General features: G+C 55.1%; 1 protein-coding gene across 1 annotated transcript in view; it reads right to left on the bottom strand.

The window, feature by feature from the left end:
- Positions 1–355: 355 nt before the first annotated feature.
- Positions 356–19,304, bottom strand: part of NUP160 (nucleoporin 160) — a 42,043-nt gene continuing 23,094 nt past the window's right edge. Inside the window, exons 19-35 of the mRNA XM_068148240.1 lie at positions 17,848–18,007; positions 16,566–16,635; positions 14,044–14,142; positions 12,896–13,015; positions 11,731–11,823; positions 11,446–11,540; positions 10,466–10,562; positions 10,263–10,368; positions 8,390–8,550; positions 7,192–7,252; positions 6,111–6,221; positions 5,070–5,193; positions 3,638–3,739; positions 2,600–2,741; positions 2,237–2,362; positions 1,187–1,291; positions 356–781 (exon numbers count right to left, since the gene is read on the bottom strand). Of these exons, the coding sequence (XP_068004341.1) occupies positions 695–781; positions 1,187–1,291; positions 2,237–2,362; positions 2,600–2,741; positions 3,638–3,739; positions 5,070–5,193; positions 6,111–6,221; positions 7,192–7,252; positions 8,390–8,550; positions 10,263–10,368; positions 10,466–10,562; positions 11,446–11,540; positions 11,731–11,823; positions 12,896–13,015; positions 14,044–14,142; positions 16,566–16,635; positions 17,848–18,007 (1,859 nt within the window). The 3' untranslated portion in view covers positions 356–694. The remainder of the gene's footprint in view (positions 782–1,186; positions 1,292–2,236; positions 2,363–2,599; positions 2,742–3,637; positions 3,740–5,069; positions 5,194–6,110; positions 6,222–7,191; positions 7,253–8,389; positions 8,551–10,262; positions 10,369–10,465; positions 10,563–11,445; positions 11,541–11,730; positions 11,824–12,895; positions 13,016–14,043; positions 14,143–16,565; positions 16,636–17,847; positions 18,008–19,304) is intronic.

The following is a 19,304-nucleotide window of genomic DNA, read 5'->3' as shown; positions in this document are numbered from 1 at the left end:
CCCATTATACCCTAGTACTGCCCCATACAGCCCCCTATATAGCCCATCTTGCCCTGACCTACTCCTTGCAGCCTATAGCCCCCTTTTACCCTAGAGCCCATCATATCCTATGGCCTTTCATGCTCCTCAAAGCCTATAGCTCCATCCCATACAATAGCACAGCCCTGTCCCCCAGCTCTACAGGAAGGTGCCACCCCTCAGCCACCATATAGCACAGCAGTTGTGCCCCTGGGCCCCAGAGCTCCTTCCTGCCCTATAGCAGGGCCCTATAGCAGTGGTTGTTCATGCAGGATCCCAGGGAAGCCCCAGGAGCCCCTGCCTGCCCCGGGGAGGCGCAGCCAACCCGACACAGCCCTGTAACAACGCTTCCATTTTATTAAACTTCATCCAAAAACCACAATAAATAAAAGGCCCCAAAGCCTGCCCCACCTGGGTCAGGCTAAAAGCATGTGGGGGGCTGCCCCAACCAGGCTGCACGCCGAGGCTCTGCTGCTGCCCTTCCCCAGCCCCCGAGGGGACAGGGACAGCAAGAGGACGCAGTGGAGGTGGGATCCACCCGCCCCAGAGTGGATCCTTGTGGAAAATAAACCAGTAAAAACCAGCCCCAGTGGCTGAGCTGGTGGCAGGAGGGGATGGTGTGAGCTCCCAGGGCTGTCACCTGGAGCAGGAGCGGTGGCCAAGGCTGGGGGTGCCGCTAGTTGCGGCGGTACAGGTTATCACGGGTGACCACGTTGACCTTCTGCTGGTAGGCCTCCATCTTATCATTCAGCTTCTGGTAGAGCTGGAGGAAGAGCAAAGCAGGTGTCAGAGACCACAGTTCACATCCCACACTCCCATCACATATCCCATTCCCAGTACCCTCCACCTCAGACATCTAGTGGCCACACTGAGCTTTGGCTGCTAGGCCTCCATCTTGTCAAGTCTGACTCTTCATCCAGCTAGATCTTGAAAGTCTTGAGGTCCCATCCCTGGAGACATTCAAGGGCAAGCCTGATGGGGCCCTGAGCAACCTGATCCAGCTGGAGATGTCCCTGCTGACTGCAGGGGGTGTTGCACAAGATGACCTTCAAGGGTCCCTTCCAACCCAGGGCATTCTTTGATTCTGTGACTGTCACACAGCACCTTAAACTGCTCCCTGCAACCCTGGTCTCCTCCCCAGGGTGCCTCCCATCCCAGCTGTACTTACCACAACGCTGTAGTGGTTGGTGGTGCTCCCCTGCAGAGCCTGGAGAAGCTGGTCGATGGCAGTGTAGGGCAGCCACACCATGGGGGCCGTAGCAGAGAGGGGAAGCTGGAGGGGAGAGGAACACTTGTGGCCTCCTGCTGGCGGCAGAAGTGCTCCCACCCACAAGGAACAGCTCCCAGCCACTGTGTCCCAACACCTCTTGCCCCCTGAAGGGTTTTCTCCCCTCATTATGGTCAAACAGAGCAACTGAAGGGTCCTGCCCATGAGGAGGAACAACCTCCTGCACCAGTACAGCTGAGAGGTGACCTGCTGGGAAGCAGATCCACAGAGAAGGAGCTCACAGTGCTGGTGGACAAGTTTCCCATGAGCCAGCAATGGGCCCTGGTGGGCAAGAAGACCAATGGTCTCCTGGGGAGACATGAAGAAGAGTGTGGCCAGCAGGTCAAAGGAGGTTCTCCTCCACCTCTACTCTGCCCTAATCAGGTCACAGCTGGAGTCCTGGGTCTGGTTCTGGCCTCCTCAGTTCAAGAGAGACTGGGAACTGATGGAGAGAGTCCAGGGCAGGCTCTGAAGGTGCTAAGGGGCCTGGAGCAGCTCTGTGAGGAGCAAAGGCTGAGAGCCCTGGGGCTGTGGAGCCTGCAGAAGAGCAGCCCCAGAGGGCAGCTGAGAAATTCTCAGCAAGAGCTAAAGGAGCTGTGGGGGGCAAGAGGCTGGGGCCAGACTCTGCTGAGTGGTGCCCAGGCACAGGCCAAGGGGCAGAGGGCACAAAGTGGCAGGCAGGAGGTTGCCTCTGAAGCTGAGGAGAAAGTTGTTTGGGGTGAGGGTGCTGGAGGCCTGGAGCAGGCTGCCCAGAGAGGTTGTGGAGTGTCCTTGTGTGGAGAGCTTCCAACCCCCCCTGGGCATTGTGCTGCTGGGGGGGTGCCCTGCTTTAGAGCTGGGGGCTTGGGCTGGATGATCTCCAGAGGTTCTTTCCAACCCTCACCCTACTGGGATTCTGTGATCTGACCCAGAGATGGTCTCTACTTCTTCCCAGGCTGCAGGTGAGCTCACCTCCATTCCAAAATAGCGATGTCCCTTGCCCAGCACAGCATCCACATACTCCAGGACCAAGTCCACTGCTTCCTCCAGCAGATTATAATTCAGGTAGAGACGCAGCAGCTCAGCAGCATCCACCTTCTGCAGGCAAGGAGGGAAAACAGCAGCTTGGGAACATGGCCATGATGCCAACAACAACCTGCTCTGAGCACAGTTAATAAGCAGCAACCATCTGGACCAGCTCCTGAGAGCTGAGAAGAGGGAGGAGGTGAAGCTCCCAAGGAGGTGCACGTGGGAGCAAGGATGATCCAGCAGCTCTGGGTTGGGTTTTTTTTGGGGGCAGCAGGAGCCAAGTGGTGACCCTCTCCTTGCTCTCACCTTGTAGCTGTTGATGAGCCAGTTGGGCAGGGGGATGCCATGTGCCAAGAGCTTGTTGATGACGCAGCAGTGGTACAGACTGTTCTGGGATGGGTAACGCTCCAGGTAGGACGACAGCAGCCGCCAAGCTTCGTCCGTGGCACTGCAAGGCAAGGTGGCCCCTCAGAACCCCTGCCAGCAGAACCTGGCCCTGCCTGGGAGGCTACAGGATGCTCCAGGGGACCTGGCATGGGTTCAAGATGTGGGCTCCAGGCCCAGTGTTTCCCTTGTGTCAGCAAGAGTGTGGCCAGCAGAACCAGAGAGGAGATTGTCCTCCGAGAGCTGGCACTGGTGAGGCCACACCTCAAATCCTGGGGTCAGTTTTGGGCCCCTCACTCCAGGAGGATACTAAGGGGCTGGAGTAGCTCCAGAGAAGCTAGTGAAGGGTCTGCAGAACAGGTCTGGTGAGGAGCAGCTGAGGGAACTGGGGGTGTTGAGCCTGGAGAAAAGGAGGCTGAGGGGAGAGCTTCTGGCTCTCTGCAGCTCCCTGAAAAGAGGCTGGAGCTAGGCAGAGATTGGTCTCTTTTCCCAAGGGACAAGTGATAGGACAAGAGGAAATGGCCTCAAGTTGCCCCAGGAGAGGTTTAGGTTGGACACAAGGAACAATTTCTTCCCCTTGAGGGCTGTCAAGGCCTGGCTGAGGCCCAGGGCAGTGGTGGAGTCCCCATCCCTGGAGAGGTTTCAAAGCCCTGGAGCTGTGGTGCTGAGGGATATGGTTTAGTGACGACCTGCCAGTGCTGGGTTAGCAGCTGGACTCAGTCTTAAAGGTCTTCTCCACCCTCAACAACTGATTTCACATTTCAAAGCATTCTGTGCAGGCTGGGGAGAGCATGGTGGCAGCACAGTGACAGTGTGGGGACAACTCTCCTGCTGTCCCAATCCCACAGGCCTGCTCTAAGGGGGTCTTATGAACCTGTGACCTTCTGGATTCCTGCAGGGAACCATCCACCCTCATGAAGAGCATCTCCACTCTTCTCCCCACCTCAGAGGAGGACCCACCTGCACTCCTTGGTGGTAACCAGTGATGAGAGCTGGTTTGCTGCAAGCCATTCCCAGGCCTCTGCCTGTGCTGCTTCCCCTCCCAGCTGCAGCTGGATGCACCTGCAAGAGACCATGCAAAGGTGGGTGACCCTTTCTAGCCACCCTGCCACAGCTCCCAGCATCAATCCCACTCACCCCAGCACCATTCCCTAAACCCCAGATAGGAATCCAGCTGGCTTGACAGGGAAATGAGGCTGTTGGAGTGCTTTCTGGGTGCCAGAGAGGAATTAATGACCTTCACAAGCTTCAGAAATGGAGTTTGGCTAAGAGAGGGACTCTGTGTGACAGGAAGAGGTCACAGCAGAGCTCCTGGAGAATCCTGCATCTTCTGCAAGTGCAGGGAGGCAAAGGAGAAGAATCCTGGGGCTGGAGATGGGGCACAAGAGCACATGGCTGGCACAAAGCTCAGACAAGAGAGCTGTGCTGTTTGGGAGCTGCTCAGCAGGCTTGGACAAATCTTCTGTAAGCAGCTCAGTGGGAATCAGCAGGAGCATTTCAGGAGCCAGCTCACCAGAAAGAGCTCCTGATCATGCCTGTGCCCAGGTCAGGGTCACCAGGATGCCCATGCGGCCCAAAAGGCCACAAGCATCCTGGCTTGGATCAGCAGGAGTGTGGCCAGCAGGAGCAGGGCAGGGATTGTTCCCTTGGACTGGGCACTGCTGAGGCTAAACCTCAAATCCTGGGTTCAGTTTTGGGCCCCTCTCTCCAAGGACATTGAGGAGCTGGAGCAGGTCCAGAAGAGGGCAGAGAAGCTGGAGAAGAGCCTGGAGGCTGAAGGGAGACCTTCTAGCCCCATACAATTTCCTCAAAAGAGGTTGGAGCCCAGTGGGGGTTGGACTCTTCTCCCAAGGAACAAATTACAGGACAAGAAGAAACAGCCTCAAGCTGCCCTGGGGAGGTTTAGGTTGGACAGGAGGAACAATTTCTTGCCCTTGAGGGTTGTCAAAGCCTGGTCCAGACTGCCCAGGGCAGTGGTGGAGTCCCCATGCCTGGTGAAGTTTCAAAGCCATGGAGATGTGGTGCTGAGGGCCAAGGTTTGGTGGTGCCCTGGCAGTGCTGGGTGAAGGGTTGGACTCCCTGATCTTGGATGTTTCTTCCAACCAAACAAAACAATTTTCTCTCAATCTCAGACTGTCAGAGCAGGCATGAACCTCTCTTCCATCCCTGCCTGCTCAGCAGCTCTCCCTTATTTTAGCTTTTCAGGTGTGAGGAGCAAGCTCTCCCCCAGAGCCCCCTGAAGCAGCAGTACAGAGGCTGTGCACTGCATGGGCAGAAAGGCTGGGACAGGGCTGGCTCCTGACCACCTGGGCTCTGCTGAGGAACATCACACAAGCAAATGTCCCTCCAGCCTTGTGTCACCCGGGGCCAGGAGCAGATGCTTGCCACCTACTTGAAGGTGAGTCCCTCAAAGACTGGTGTCAAGGACAGCTTGAAGGTCTGGCACAGGGTGATGGCGGTGTCGAAGAGGCCGGCCCGGATCAGGAGGGCAAGTGTTTCTTCAGGGGTAGAGTTTCCTGCAGAGAATCACCACCAGGTAACCACCTCTCCCACTCACATCCCAGTGCCTACTGGTGCCCAACCCCACACAATTCAGCAGCAGACTTCATGCAAAACACCCCACTTCTCAAGTGGTGTGAAGCCTTCCTTCCCAGAAGCCATCCTTGGAGGAACTGCACAGAGCAAAGAAGTGACCCCCAGACTGTCCCCAGCCAGGCACCAGCTGGAGAGGGACATGGGCACCAAGAGATGGCTCATACTGCTGCTGTTTGGGTGAGGAGAGGGGACAGCCATGGCAATGGCCACATGAACAGGGCCTCTGCTCTGCCAGCACAGGCAGGAGGGGAGATCAGACTGCAGCATGCAGCTCCAGGCTGCCCTCAAACCAGTTGTTCAACCCTCTGTTTACTGGGAAGTCATCTTCTGCTCAGAGTTGGAAGTGGAGAACACACACTCAAGTTGCAGAACTCATATCAGAGAGGAGCAGAATATCCTTTAAGGGTCAGAGTTGGGGACTTGCAGCTTTCTGCACCCCAAGGAACAACTTGGACAAGCTCACAGCATGTCACGAAGCAGGATTGTCCAGGACACCTGGGGGCAATTTCCAGATGCCTTTTTTCAGTCTCATCTCCTGAGCTCTACCCTCAGCCCCACCCAGACCATTGCTACAGCTCAGCAAAGCCAAAAAAAGCCAACCCAAAACCCTGTGGAAAACCTCAGATGGATTCTCCTGATTTGGCTCTTCAAAGCTGCTGGACTTAGTGGCAATATTTCATGACAGGAAGGGGAACTAACAGTCCCTGTCAGCTCCTGGGTCTGTTTCTGGGGCAGAACCACAACTCCTCATCTGAGCTATGAGTGGAAGTGATCTGATGAATAAAAGCCTTGGGGAGAGCAAGAAGTGGCTGCTGTGTCACACCCACCCCTCTCTTACCTGCCACCGCCGCTGTGGACAGGTCATGCTGCACCAGGGTCAGCCGGATCCGCGCCAGCACACATTCCCTCTCCAGATCCTCCAGCTCCAGGATCTCAATTTGGTGAGAAGCTGTGACAGATGGACAAGGAGGGCCCTCAGCCTTTCCAAAAGGGCTCACTGGGCTCTGGGCAACATGCTGACACTCCTCTGCTGTCCTACAAGAAGTCGCCTCTGTGAGGAGCAAAGGCTGAGAGCCCTGGGGCTGTGGAGCCTGCAGCAGAGCAGCCCCAGAGGGCAGCTGAGCAATGCTCAGCAAGAGCTAAAGGAGCTGGGGGGGGGCAAGAGGCTGGGGCCAGACTCTTGGCAGTCATGCCCAGGGCCAGGCCAAGGGGCAGAGGGCACAAAGTGGCAGGCAGGAGGTTGCCTCTGAAACTGAGGAGAAAGTTGTTTGGGGTGAGGGTGCTGGAGGCCTGGAGCAGGCTGCCCAGAGAGGTTGTGGAGTGTCCTTGTGTGGGGAGCTTGCAACCCCCCCTGGGCACTGTGCTGCTGGGCAAGCTGCTGGGGGTGCCCTGCTGGGGCAGGGAGCTTGGGCTGGCTGAGCTCCAGAGGTCACTTCCAACCCCAACCATGCTGAGATTGGGGCATTCTATACCACAGAGAGCACCAAAGGAGAGGTCAGGCTTTGCTGCCCGCTCCTTGCCTGTCCCTCCCCTGTAGGAGTTGCAACCTCACATCTCACTGCCAGGCAGATGCTACAGAAAAGGTTATCCAGAAATAATTCAGTTTAAAAAGTCCCAACCACCACCACCCCTTTTTTTATCTCCTTTTTTCCTGCAGTAACACTGAAGATGATGAGAGTCTAACCAGACCCCACCCCCCTGGGCAGACACACAGGCAGAGCTCCTGGTTACGTGGCAGGACATTGAAACCAGGAGACACCAACACGGGGAGAAACAAACACCTTCAATCCCCCAAATTATTGATCTGACAGAGGTCAGAGCTGCCCCAGGCTCTCTCCCAGCTCACAGGGGAGCAGCAGAACTCTGAGACCAGGGCAAAGGCTGCTGTGACACGAGAAGGACCAGGCCTGGGGACTCACTTGGAACAGCTGCACACTCCCCGTCGTGGCTTCTCTTTGGTGACGCTCCAGGACGTTCATACTTGAAGGAAAAAGGAGAAAGAGGGTTTAAGCCCTCCTGGAAACACTGCCTCTAGCCCACACAGCCCCAGCTCCTCTGTTCCAAGCCTTGACTTCAATCAGAGAAGCTACACAACCACTCAGCAGGTCCAGGTTACTCTTATCTCTGGCACTCTTATCTCAGGTTACTCTTCTCCCCACAGCACAGCTCAGGCTACAGTCACCACTTGCCCCCAAATCCACTTGAAACACACACCCGGGCCCAGTAATTCTCTTTAACTCTTCAGGAGCCTCCAGATTTGCACACAAGGTGATACATTCTCACATCTTTCCACCAGCACCCTCCCCAAAGTTGTGCTGCTCCAATAAAAGGGGACACTGACATCACAGTGATGGACAGCACTACAGAAGTTGGCCAAGAAGATGACTGCAGCAGGTTGAGGAGGTCAGAGCCTCCCTTCATCACCTCAGGAAGGATTTTTGGAAGCTCCTTCCCAGAAGTAAAGCTCTGAGGGTGCCCACAGTCACAGAATCATAGAATTGTCAGGGTTGGAAGGGACCTTAAGGCTCAGCCAGCTCCAACCCCCCTGCCATGGCCAGGGACACCTCACACCACAGCAGGTTGCTCACAGCCACCTCCAGCCTGGCTGCAAACACCTCCAGGCAGGAGGCTTCCACCACCTCCCTGGGCAGCCTGTGCCAGGCTCTCACCACCCTCCTGGGGAACAACTTCTTCCTCACAGCCAATCTCAATCTCCCCATTTCTAGTTTTGCTCCATCCCCGCCAGTCCTGTCCCTCCCTGACACCCTCAAAAGTCCCTGCCCAGCTTTCTTGTAGCCCTCTTCAGATCCTGGAAGGCCACAAGAAGGTCTCCTGGGAGCCTTCTCCTCTTCAGACTGAACAGCCCCAACTCCCTCAGTCTGTCTCCATAGGAGAGGTGCTCCAGCCCTCTGCTCATCCTCATGGCCCTTCTCTGGACATGCTCCAGCACATCCTGTAACAGGGGCTCCAGAACTGGACTGGTTTGGGTCGGAAGGGACCTTAAAGACCATCTAAATCCCGACAACCCTACCACGGGCAGGGACACCTCCTACTAGAGCAAGCTTCTCAAGGCGAGATCCAAGCCAGAGGCTTGCCAGGAAGCTGAGGGGTTCCTACCACGGCTCCAGGGGCTGGCTGCACGATCCAGGCGTACTCGGGGCGGATCAGGCGGAGGCAGTTGAGAGCAGCGAGGAAGCAGTTCCCCTGCTTCTGGAGGCCTCGGAGCGTCCGCACCTCCCGGCCCAGGCGCGTGCCGTACTCAAACATCACCGTCCCAGCTGCGGAGAGAGGGCACACCTCAGCCCAGCACAGCCAGGACAGGCCACAGTATCACAGTATCACTAAGGTTGGAAGAGACCTCGAGGATCATCGAGTCCAACCTATCAACACAGACCCCGTGACTAGACCATGGCACCAAGTGCCACGTCCAATCCCCTCTTGAACACCTCCAGGGACGGTGACTCCACCACCTCCCTGGGCAGCACATCCCAATGAAGAATGACTCGCTCAGTGAAGAACTTTCTCCTCACCTCGAGTCTAAACCTCCCCTGGCACAGCTTGAGACTGTGTCCTCTTGTTCTGGTGCTGCTTGCCTGGGAGAAGAGACCAACCCCCTCCTGGCTACAACCACCTTTCAGGTAGGTGTAGAGGGCAATAAGGTCTCCCCTGAGCCTCCTCTTCTCCAGGCTAAACAATCCCAGCTCCCTCAGCCCCTCCTCATAGGGCTGTGCTCAAGGCCTCTCCCCAGCCTTGTTGCCCTTCTCTGGACACCTTCAAGTGTTTCGATGTCCTTCTTAAACTGAGGGGCCCAGAACTGGACACAGGACTCAAGGAGTGGCCTAACCAATGCAGAGTACAGGGCACACTGACCTCCCTGCTCCTGCTGGCCACACTTTTCCTAATGCAGGCCAGGATGCCATTGGCCCTCTTGGCCACCTGGGCACACTGCTGGCTCATATTCAGGTGGCTGTTGATCAGCACCCCCAGGTCCCTCCCTCTTTGGGAGCTCTCAGCCACTCCGACCCCAGCCTGTAGCTCTGCCTGGGGTTGCCATAGCCAAAGTGCAGCACTCAGCACTTGGACTTGTTGAATGCCATCCCATTGGACTCTGCCCATCTGTCCAGTCTGTCAAGGTCCCTCTGCAGAGCCTTTCTACCCTCTAACTGCAGGGCACATGCTGTCAGGAAGTCCCAGGCTGGTTTGGGTTGAAGTGACCTTTAAAACTCTTCTAGTCCAACTCCCCTGCAGAGGAGTCCAAGCACACCAGGAACACAGCAGCTCCCCCCTGCTGCTGCCTGAGCTGAACATCCTCACCTTTCCCAGACTAGTGCTTGCAGAAGGTGGGTGAAGGATCACACAATCCCAGATTGGTTTGAGTGGAATGGGGCCTTTAAAGGTCATCTAGGCCAATCCCTCTGCAGTTAGCAGGGACAGCCCCAACTCAAGCAGGTTGCTCAGAGTCACACACAACCTGACCTGCAGTGGTGCCAGGGCTGGGGCATCTCCCACCTCTCTGGGCAACCTGGGATAAGGCTCTCACCACCCACAGGGGCAGAAATCTCTCCCTTCTCTTCAGTCTAAATCTCCCTCTTTTAGTTCCAAACCATCGCTCCTTCTGTCACAACAGGCCCTACTCAAAAGTCTATTCCCATCTTACAGATCTCCTTTCATTACTTAAAGGCCACCAGAAGGTGTCCCTGGAGCCTTTTTCTTCTCCATACTGAACAAGCCCAACTCTCTCAGCCTGGCCTCACAGCAGAGGGCTTCCAGCCCTCCCATCACTGCCGTGGCCTCCTCTGGCCTTGCTCCAACAGCTCCATGTCTGTGCTGTGGAGTCCAGAGCTGACCCCAGCACTGCAGATGGGGTCTCAGCACAGCAGAGAGGCAGAAATCCCTCCCTCCCCCTGCTGCCCACGCTGCTGGGGATCAGCCCAGGAGATGGCTGACCCCCAGTGTCCCAGGTGCCACCTTGTGCCAGCCCAGGCCTCACCCTTGCGGTAGTTGTGGCGGTAGATGTGGAAGGCGTAGAGCAGCTCATAGTAGTTGTGGTTCATCAGGTCCACTGCCCGGGCGTGGGACTCGATGATCCCCACCACCTGGGGGACACAGAAGCTCTCCTGGGTCACCAATCCCCTTTCCAGGGCAGTGGTTGTGTCTCCCTCCCCAGGTTGCTCCCACCACAGGCTGCTTTACCTCATTGTGGAGGTTGACGTAGGGGAACTGCACCAGGTCCTGGAGCTGGGAGCGCTCGCAGAGAACCACCACTAGCTGGCGTAGACAGTCCAGCTGCCTGCAGAGAGAAGCACAGCCCTTCTGGAGGGGAAGGAGGGAACAAACCCATCTCCAGCACACAGCTTTTAAGCTGCTTTGTGACAAGCTTCATCGGTTTGCTTTTGGTTTTTTTTGCCCTCCAGCTTAGAATCAAGAAGCCACTTCAGACATCCCCTGGGCTGGAACTGGAGCTCCTGGACAGCAGAGAGCCTCTGAAAAGGTCTCTGAGGAGGGCAGGCTCCCTCCCTCAGCTCTGTTTGGTTTAAGATGTTCCTCAGCCTGAATGAAAATGTCTTCCTAATCCTCCTCCAAACACCTATTCCAGCCATTCCCCCTCTGCTGGGGGGGAAGTTTTTCCCTTCCTAGATCATTTCCCAGCCAAAAATGTCACCCCAAATAATTTATTTTCTCCTAAACTCCCAAAGCTTTTCAATATCTAACACAAGTCAGCCTTCAGCCATTTCTTTTTGGGCTCTTCCTTAAGTCAGCTGCTTTGTTTTCACCTCTCACCCAGCAGCAGTGCCAGCTGTCCTCACCAAAATTAAGTCATTTGACTTTTGAAACCCAACTTTCACAGGAGCTAGACCAAAACACAGCAGCCCTCAGCCATCACCCCCCCAACACAGCAGCCCCCAGCCATCACCCCCCAACACAGCAGCCCCCAGCCATCACCCCCCCAACACAGCAGCCCCCAGCCATCACCCCCCCCAACACAGCAGCCCCCAGCCATCACCCCCCCCCACACAGCAGCCCCCAGCCATCACCCCCCCAACACAGCAGCCCTCAGCCATCACCCCCCCAACACAGCAGCCCTCAGCCATCATCTTCCTCATGGCTTGATGGAGAAATTATAGGTGGACCTCCAAGACAAGCGAGGATAAAGGCATAAAAGTGTCTCCTACCTGCTTGGGTCTGGGTTTTGTGTTAAGGCAACGTATGCTTCATTGTTGTGTCCTAAATCCAAGTGATGTTTGAAGATACAAGTCCTCAAAGTTGCCTGAAAACAGCAAAAAAAGCACAAAGCAGCAGGTTGGGAGTCATGCAACCAAAGAGGAGTTGCCTGGAAGAAACATCTTGATGGAAAACCTGGGCGAGTGCAAGGTATCCCCAGCCACAGCAGGGGGGTTGGAACCAGATGATCTTTAAGGTTCCCCTTCCAACTCAGATCTATGGAAGGTGTCCTGTACCTGGCTTCTCCAGTCATCTGATTCCATGATGGCCAAGGTGGCCAGCTGGATGACCAGCTCTGGCAAACCCACCATGTCCAACAGGCGCAGAACCTGGAAGAAGACAAGAAGTTGGGTCGGTCAGGAGAGGGGCTTCTTGGGTTGTTTTCAAGAGCTGCTCCTACCCTAAGAGCAGTCAAAAGGCTGTGATGATGTTATTAAGCAGTTGGAGTGAAAAAGGGGAAGGTTTTGACACATTGCAAAGGTCTGAACTCAATTCCTGCATGTGAGGCCCAGGCTGAGGCTTTCATGGAGGCTTCATCTCCACACATCTGAGTTTCCTGAAACGTTTTAGCCTTGACAGTCCTCCTGTGGCAGAGGTAAAATGATTCTGTCCCCAGGCACACATGAGCTGGAGAGTAGAGCCTCTGAGAAGGCCTTCTCAGGAGGGCAGGCTCCTTCCCTCAGCTCTATTTGGCAAGATGTTCCTCAGCTTCACAATAAATGTGTTCCTATTTTTCCTGCAAACATCTGAGAGGAGAGGGAGAGGGGAGAGGAAGAGAGAGACAGAGGGAAAAGAGAGAGAGGGGAGAGGAAGAGAGAGACAGGGAAAAGAGAGAGAGGGGAGAGGAAGAGAGACAGAGGGAAAGAGAGAGAGGGGGGAGAGGAAGAGAGAGAGGAAAGAGAGAGAGGGGGGAGAGGAAGAGAGAGAGAGGAAGAAAAGTTCCTGTTTTCTGGAGTTGAAAAGTCAGTGAACCCCTGACAATCAGCCCAGGTCTGAGCCTCCAGCCTGTCTGAACTGTGCTGTTATGCAGAAAGATCCTATCTGACTTTAAAGACATTAAAATTCATTTGCCTCAAAGCTTCACTAACCTTCCCCTCAAGCAGCACCTCACATCCAGCCTGGACATGTCTGGCTGCTGCCTCCAGCAGCTGGATCTCACCCTGCTTTTGTCTGCTGGGTAACAAAATCCTCTGCTATTAAGAACTAAGAGGTGGAAAGTACCTGGCTTTCACATTCACCTCTTCATCACCCCCCTAAGGAAAGCTACCAGAGGTTTCACCACCCAAAAAAGTGGTGTTTGAGTCTCAGTCACTTCCCCAAGAAGCCAGGGATGGAGTAGGAATTCCTCTGTGTGGAGTGGCCTGGCGCCTGCTGGCTCGCTTGGGCCCGGCCCGGCCGTACCTTGTTGTAGTACTGCAGGCGTGGGGTGGAGACCACCTCACCCTCCTCAGGTTGGATCAGCCTGTCCAAGAACTCCTCTCTCCCCACCTCTGAGGCAGCCTGGCGGAAACAGTCCAAAGCCTGGAAGCAAAGCAAGCAGTTTGTGTGTGTCCTGAAGGGCCTGGCCCAGCCTGTTGGACTGGTGAGAGGAGAGCTCTGCTCTCCCAGCTCCAGCGTGCGGCACACGGCTGTGTTCTGACCTAACAACTTCCCCAAGAGCAGCTCCCACCAGCCTGCTCCAGCCCCACTCTCTGCCCAAAGGATGAGGTGGATGTTTGCTGAAATGAGAAGGTTCCAGTGACACCTTCTTGCTGTCTTTCAGTGATTAAAGGAGTCCTACGAGATGGGGACAGACTGCTGAGCAGGGCCTGTGGGAGCTCACAATGGCTGCCTTGGCCCTGCGGCAGGATGGTGGCCTGGGGACAACTGGGATTGGTCACTGCCATTTTGGGGAGAACTTCCTAGAACCACAGAATTGTCAGGGTTGGAAGGGACCTCAAGGCTCAGCCAGCTCCAACCCCCTGCCATGGGCAGGGACACCTCACACTTCAGCAGGTTGCTCACAGCCACCTCCAGCCTGGCTGCAAACACCTCCAGGGTTGAGGCTTCCACCACCTCCCTGGGCAACCTGTGCCACTCTCTCACCACCCTCATGGGGAACAACTTCTTCCTAACATCCAGTCTGAATCTCCCCATTTCTTGGGGCCTTTCAGTAATTAAAGGAGCCCTACAAGAGTAGGAGAGACATTTGAGTAGGGCCTGCTGTGAAAGGACAAGGGGTGATGGTTTGAAACTAACAGAGGGAGATTCACACTGAAGAGAAGGGAGAGAGTTCTGACCCTGAGGGTGGTGAGAGCCTGTTCTAGGATGCCCAGAGAGGTGGGAGTTGCCCCATCCCTGGCACCACTGTAGGTCAGGTTGTCTGGGGCTCTGAGCAACCTGCTCTAGCTGGGGATGTCCCTGCTGACTGCAGGTGCCTTGGACTGCTTCACAGGTCCCTTCAACCCAAACTGGGCTGGGCTTCTCTGAAAAAGGGCTGATCCTATCTGTCAGCCCTCCCCTCCCAGACTCCTGAGGGAGGCAGTGCCAGAAGGAGACAAGGACCTTACCTTGTGGCCCTCACCCATGACCAGGTAGCACCGGCCCATCATGAAGCAGCAGGAGCCCATGTTCACGTGGCACCAGGGCTGCAGCAGGCGAATGTATTCCTGCAGGAGAGGAGGAAGAGGAGCAGCAGTTCAAGTCAGCCCTCACTCATGACCTGCCTCAGGTCTCTAACCCCAAAGCACCATTTCAGTGGCCTCTTTAGCTGCTGTGCTCACACAAATCCTGCTCCTGGCAGCTCAAGGGCTGCTGTCCCCAGTCCCAGAGTCCTTTTGTGCACAGATGGGGAGCCATGCCCAATGTGCTCCTGGGAAATGACCTGCTCTGAATGTAGTGGGTAAGAAGTGGGCATGGAGATGTTAGGTAGAAGGCTGGACTTGATGATCATAGTATCATAGTATCAGTCAGGGTTGGAAGGGACCACAAGGATCATCTAGTTCCAACCCCCCTGCCTTGGGCAGGGACACCCCACACTAGATCAGGCTGGCCAGAGCCTTAGAGGTCTCTTCCAACCTTAATGATTCTCTATGCCTCAGAAAGCAGCACCCAACACCCTTAAAAAACAGACATGAGGCTTCTCTGCAACCTTTGAACTGCAAAGGGAAGGTGACCTTGGTGTGCACAGAGCTCAGGGATGCATGAAGACCGTGGGAGAACAAGGAAGACAGGTGTTAGAAGAGCAAGGGGAGGGAGAGCAGCCATGGAAAGAAGCACCAAACGGATGGGCGTGGGGTGGAGCCCTGACAGCACCAAGGATACCCTGTAAATAAAGCCATAACATGGATGCTGGCCAAAACTCCAGGTTGATAACAGCCCATCCTGGCCTTGTGCCTGCTGTCAGGATAACAGAAGGGCTGCAAAGTGTCAGCAGCCCTCAAAAAGCATGATGAAAACCTCGAGAAACTGCCAGCTCTTGTGCTTAAGAGAGCGGCGTTTGCTCCTCATACTCGGAGAAGCAGAGATGTTCCACCAGCAGAGCTCTGGGGCCCAGCAGGAAAGGAGAAGCAGCCAGCACCTGGTGGTAAAGCCAAGCTCTCACCAGCTGACCAGCATCTTTGCATAGACCTCAGCCACCAACACACAGACCTTGCCTAACCCAGCTTTGGGCCACTCTAAACCACGTGGTCACTCCAAGCCACGTGGCAACAACATCCTGAGGCCGGATTCAGCACTGGGATTAGGCAGGGAGAGGAGATAAATCCCACCTCAGGTTTGCTGAATAGCTCGTCATACAGAATAAGCAACTAGGAGAGGTTTGGCCCTGCTCCCAGGCCAGTGCTTTGGGCACTAGAGCTTCTTCACACTCTTCACTCCCAGGGTGCTTCCTGCATCTCTCCCCCTCTATTTGGGTCACCCTCCTCACACTGAGTGGCAAATCTGGTGTGAGCTCCTGGAGGTTAATCCAAGTTTACGTGACCAACTGGGATCAGTGAGCGTAGCAGAAGGTGGATGGGAGGAGGAAAAGCCTTCTCCTGCTGAGACAGAAGTCCCTCCCATCTCCTGGAGGCAGGAGGCAAGCGAGGCGAGAGCAATGCCAGCGAACGCACAGAGCGCCGGGGAGGAGACAGATGCCAGGAGGTGGAAAGATGCTGCCCAAACCATTTCCTGCCTCTAGAGCCCAGCAGAGCTGACATTCTTCTCAGCAGCAAGAGGAACACAAAGGGAAGAAATTCAGCCTCGAGGTGGAAGGGGCTGTGAGGAGAAAAGGTTCTGCTAAGCAGAAGGAAAACAGCTCACTACCAACAGCCTGTGCCCCAAAGGGCTGCTGCGGGCTGTGGGGGATGAAAGCTATCACGTGGAGCTGCAGAGGAGAAATGGTGTGCTTCAGAAGCAGAGCACAGCAGCTACCAAGCCCCTGAAGAGCACAGGAAGAGGTGGTGGAGGAAGAGTGGTCTGAAAGTGTGGCCAGCAGGACAAGGGCAGGGATTGTCCTCTTGTGCTCGGCACTGGCACGGCTGCACCTCGAATACTGGGGTGAGATTTGGGACATTCACTCCAAGAAGGACACTGAGAGGCTAGAGCAGGTGCAACAAAGATGGTGAAGGGTTTAGAGCACAAGGATAAGGGTCTGGAGAGCTTCTGAGGGAGCTGGGGTTGTTCAGACTGGAGAAAAGGAGGCTGAGGGGAGACCTTCTGGCTCTCTCCAACTCCCTGAAAAGAGGCTGGAGCCAGCTGGGAGTCAGGTCCTCTCCAAAGGAATGAGTGACAGGGCAAGAGGAAATGGCCTCAAATTGCCCCAGAGGAGGTTTAATTGGCCATGAGGAACAATTTCTTGCCCTTGAGGGTTGTCAAAGCCTGGCCCAGGCTGCCCAGGGCAGTGGTGCAGCCCCCATCCCTGGAGGGGTTTCAATGCTGTGGGGATGTGGTACTGAGGGCCATGGTTTGGTGGTGACCTGGTGGCAGTGCTGGGTTAAGGGTTGCACTGGATCATCTTGGAGGCCTTTTGTAACCAAACCAATCCTCTGAGTCTCTGGTCTTACAGACCATTTCCAACCAAACCAACTCCATGATGGCAGGAAGGACTCACCTGTAGCTGGGTGTACTGACAGCTTCCCATCAGGCACTCAGGGAAGAGGAATCCAGGATTGCTGGGCCACCTGAGCAGGAAAGTTAAGGAACAATCCAAGAACAGAGAGCTCCCAGAACTGGTCTGAAAAAACCTCAGCATTCAGTGTGCCTCTGGAGCTGGCTTTGTGGGAGGCAAGCAGAGAAGATTAAGCTGCTCTTTCTCCAAGTCATTACCCTGTAATGAGATTTATCCACATTAGAACAAACCCATCAGCACACCTAATCCAGAACTTGCCCAAAATCTCTCTCACCCTTCCAAATCTCCTGGAGTCCCACGGCAAAGTTGGTGGAGCTCAGGGGCTTAGAAGTCAAACCCTCAAATCCTTCATTGTGCACCTAAAACCTGGGGGAGACTCTGGGAAATCTTCAAATCCCCCCAAATCCCATCAAGACCAACCACAGTCACTGGGGCAGGAGGTTTGCCTTTAAAAATCTGGGTGTGAGAAACATTGATTTCGGAGGCTCAGTGCTGGAGATGCCAAAATCAAGTCCTCTGCTTGCCCCAAGTCTCCTCACACCAGCACCATCTAATCAACTAAACCATGGCACCAAGTGCCTCCTCCAGGCTCTTTTTAAACACTTCCAGTGATGGTGACTCCACCACCTGCCCAGAGATGTGCAGCCATTGCAGGTCAGGTTGTTTGGGGCTCTGAGCAGCCTGCTCTACTTGCAGATGCCCCTGCTAGCTGCAGTGGGGTTGGACTAGCTGAGCTTTAAAGGCCCTTTCCCACCCAAAGGTGTTCAGGAGGGGATGGAACGTGGCACTTGGTGCCATGGCCTAGTCATGAGGTCTGTGGTGACAGGTTGGACTCGATGATCTTTGAGGTCTCTTCCAACCTTGGGGATACTGTGAAAAGCAGTCTGTGGTTCTAAGTGATACTGTGAAACACAGCCCCACCAGCACTCCCAGCCTCAGCACTGGGATGGGCAATGTCATGCAGAAGCTCCTCCTGAAATGCCATGAAACCCCCTGGTCACAGCCTGACAGGAGACTTGCCTTGGAAATTTGGGTGTAGAAAACATCAGGTTTGGAGGCTGAGTGGTGGAGATGCCAACATTGAACACTCTGCAGTCCATCCCCCCGCCTCCCTCAACTCCTCTGCTTGCCCCAAGCCTCCTCACACAGCCCCACCAGTGCTCCCAGCCTCAGCACTGGGATCTGTTACATCATGTAGACTCTCCTGAAACACCATGAAGTCCTCTGGTCACAGCCTGGTGTGCAGGTTTCCAGCCAAGGATACAGGAGAGGCAGAAAGTCAGCCACGATGGCAGTAACCAGATGGGGCCAGTTCAAACTTGTTTCAGCCAAAGAGGTGTTTGGTTGCAGGAAGAGTCTGGAGATGATGTGTTTTCTGGCCACTTCCTGGAAAAACAGCTCCACAATTGTTTGAGGGCTGGATACTGAAAGGACAAGTTAAAAGGACAACTGAAGGAGAGGGTCTGCAAGCAGCTGGTCCAAGGTTTCACACCACGCTGCATCAGCAGCCCCAACAAGAAGGATTAAAGCAGAGCAAAAGACATTGAGGACTCAGACTTGTTGGGTTTGGGCTTCTCTTGCTGTCTGGTGAAGTCAGAAGGAGCAGCAGGAGATCAAAGAGCCACAGGCTGCAATGTTTATTAATCACCACTCCATTATAACAGCAAAAAGAAACCCAACAAAGGGCTGTGCTCACTCTCTGGCTGTGCTCACTCTCTGGCTGTGCCTTTCTCAACCCAGCCACAGGGCTTCCAGTGGCAGGAAAAAGGACAATGGGCACAAACTGGAAGCCTGCTGAAGCTGAGGAGAAAAGTTGTTTGGGGTGAGGGTGCTGGAGGCCTGGAGCAGGCTGCCCAGAGAGGTTGTGGAGTGTCCTGGTGTGGAGAGCTCCCAAGCCCCCCTGGGCATTGTGCTGCTGGGCAGGGTGCTGTGGGTGCCCTGCTTGAGCAGGGGGCTTGGGCTGGGTGATCTCCAGAGGTCCCTCCCAGCACCACCATGCTGGGATGCTGAGAGTGCTGATGTGGCTCTCTGGCTCAGGTCCAACACCTCCCTTCTCATTCCAACACGCTGCTGTCCCCCCTGCTCACTGTTCTCAGCTGCCACCTCCTCACTATCTTCCCCACACACTTGACATATTTCTCCTGAAGCAGAGCAGCCAAACAGGACTTTCCTCACCAGCTGGCCAAGAAATAACCCACGGCAGCAGCACACACAAAGGCTGTTTTCAGCTTTGCTTTCAGGCACTGACATTTACATGGGAGGCCCTCCTGAACCAAGACTCTGATTTGGGGAGAGTTCAGGCTTTGGAGGTCACAGCCCTGCTCACAAAGAGCAGAGATGTCCCAAAGCCATCAGGGAGCAGAAAGAAATCCCACTCCCCCCTCCCAGCTCCTAGCCCTGCACTGCTACCTATCTGTCACTGATTTTCTCAGCTCCTTCTGAAGTGTCTCAGCCTTGCAACACAAACTAGTCACAGCAGGCTCTTACCTGTGTGTTTTCCTCCTTTCCCTCCTCACCACCTCCCTTCTCTAACCACTTCAAGGTACTGATCCTCCTAATTAAGTTGCTTTATACCTTGCTCCATCAGGATTTCTGCTCCTAGACCAAAGTGTCCGACTTTGCAACAAGGATTTTGAATCATCAGCTGCAATTTCTCCCCATTCAGGTCTCAACTGCAAAGTGCTGGCAGCACAAGGAGCTTTTGGGAGAAGAATGGCTACA

This window comes from Melanerpes formicivorus, unplaced genomic scaffold (assembly GCF_026170545.1).
Source record: "Melanerpes formicivorus ecotype bairdi unplaced genomic scaffold, bMelFor1.0.p_v2 SCAF_16, whole genome shotgun sequence".
Taxonomy (NCBI): Eukaryota; Metazoa; Chordata; class Aves; order Piciformes; family Picidae; genus Melanerpes; species Melanerpes formicivorus.
Note: the sequence above shows the minus strand (reverse complement) of the source record. Positions and strands in the feature narration are given on the sequence as shown.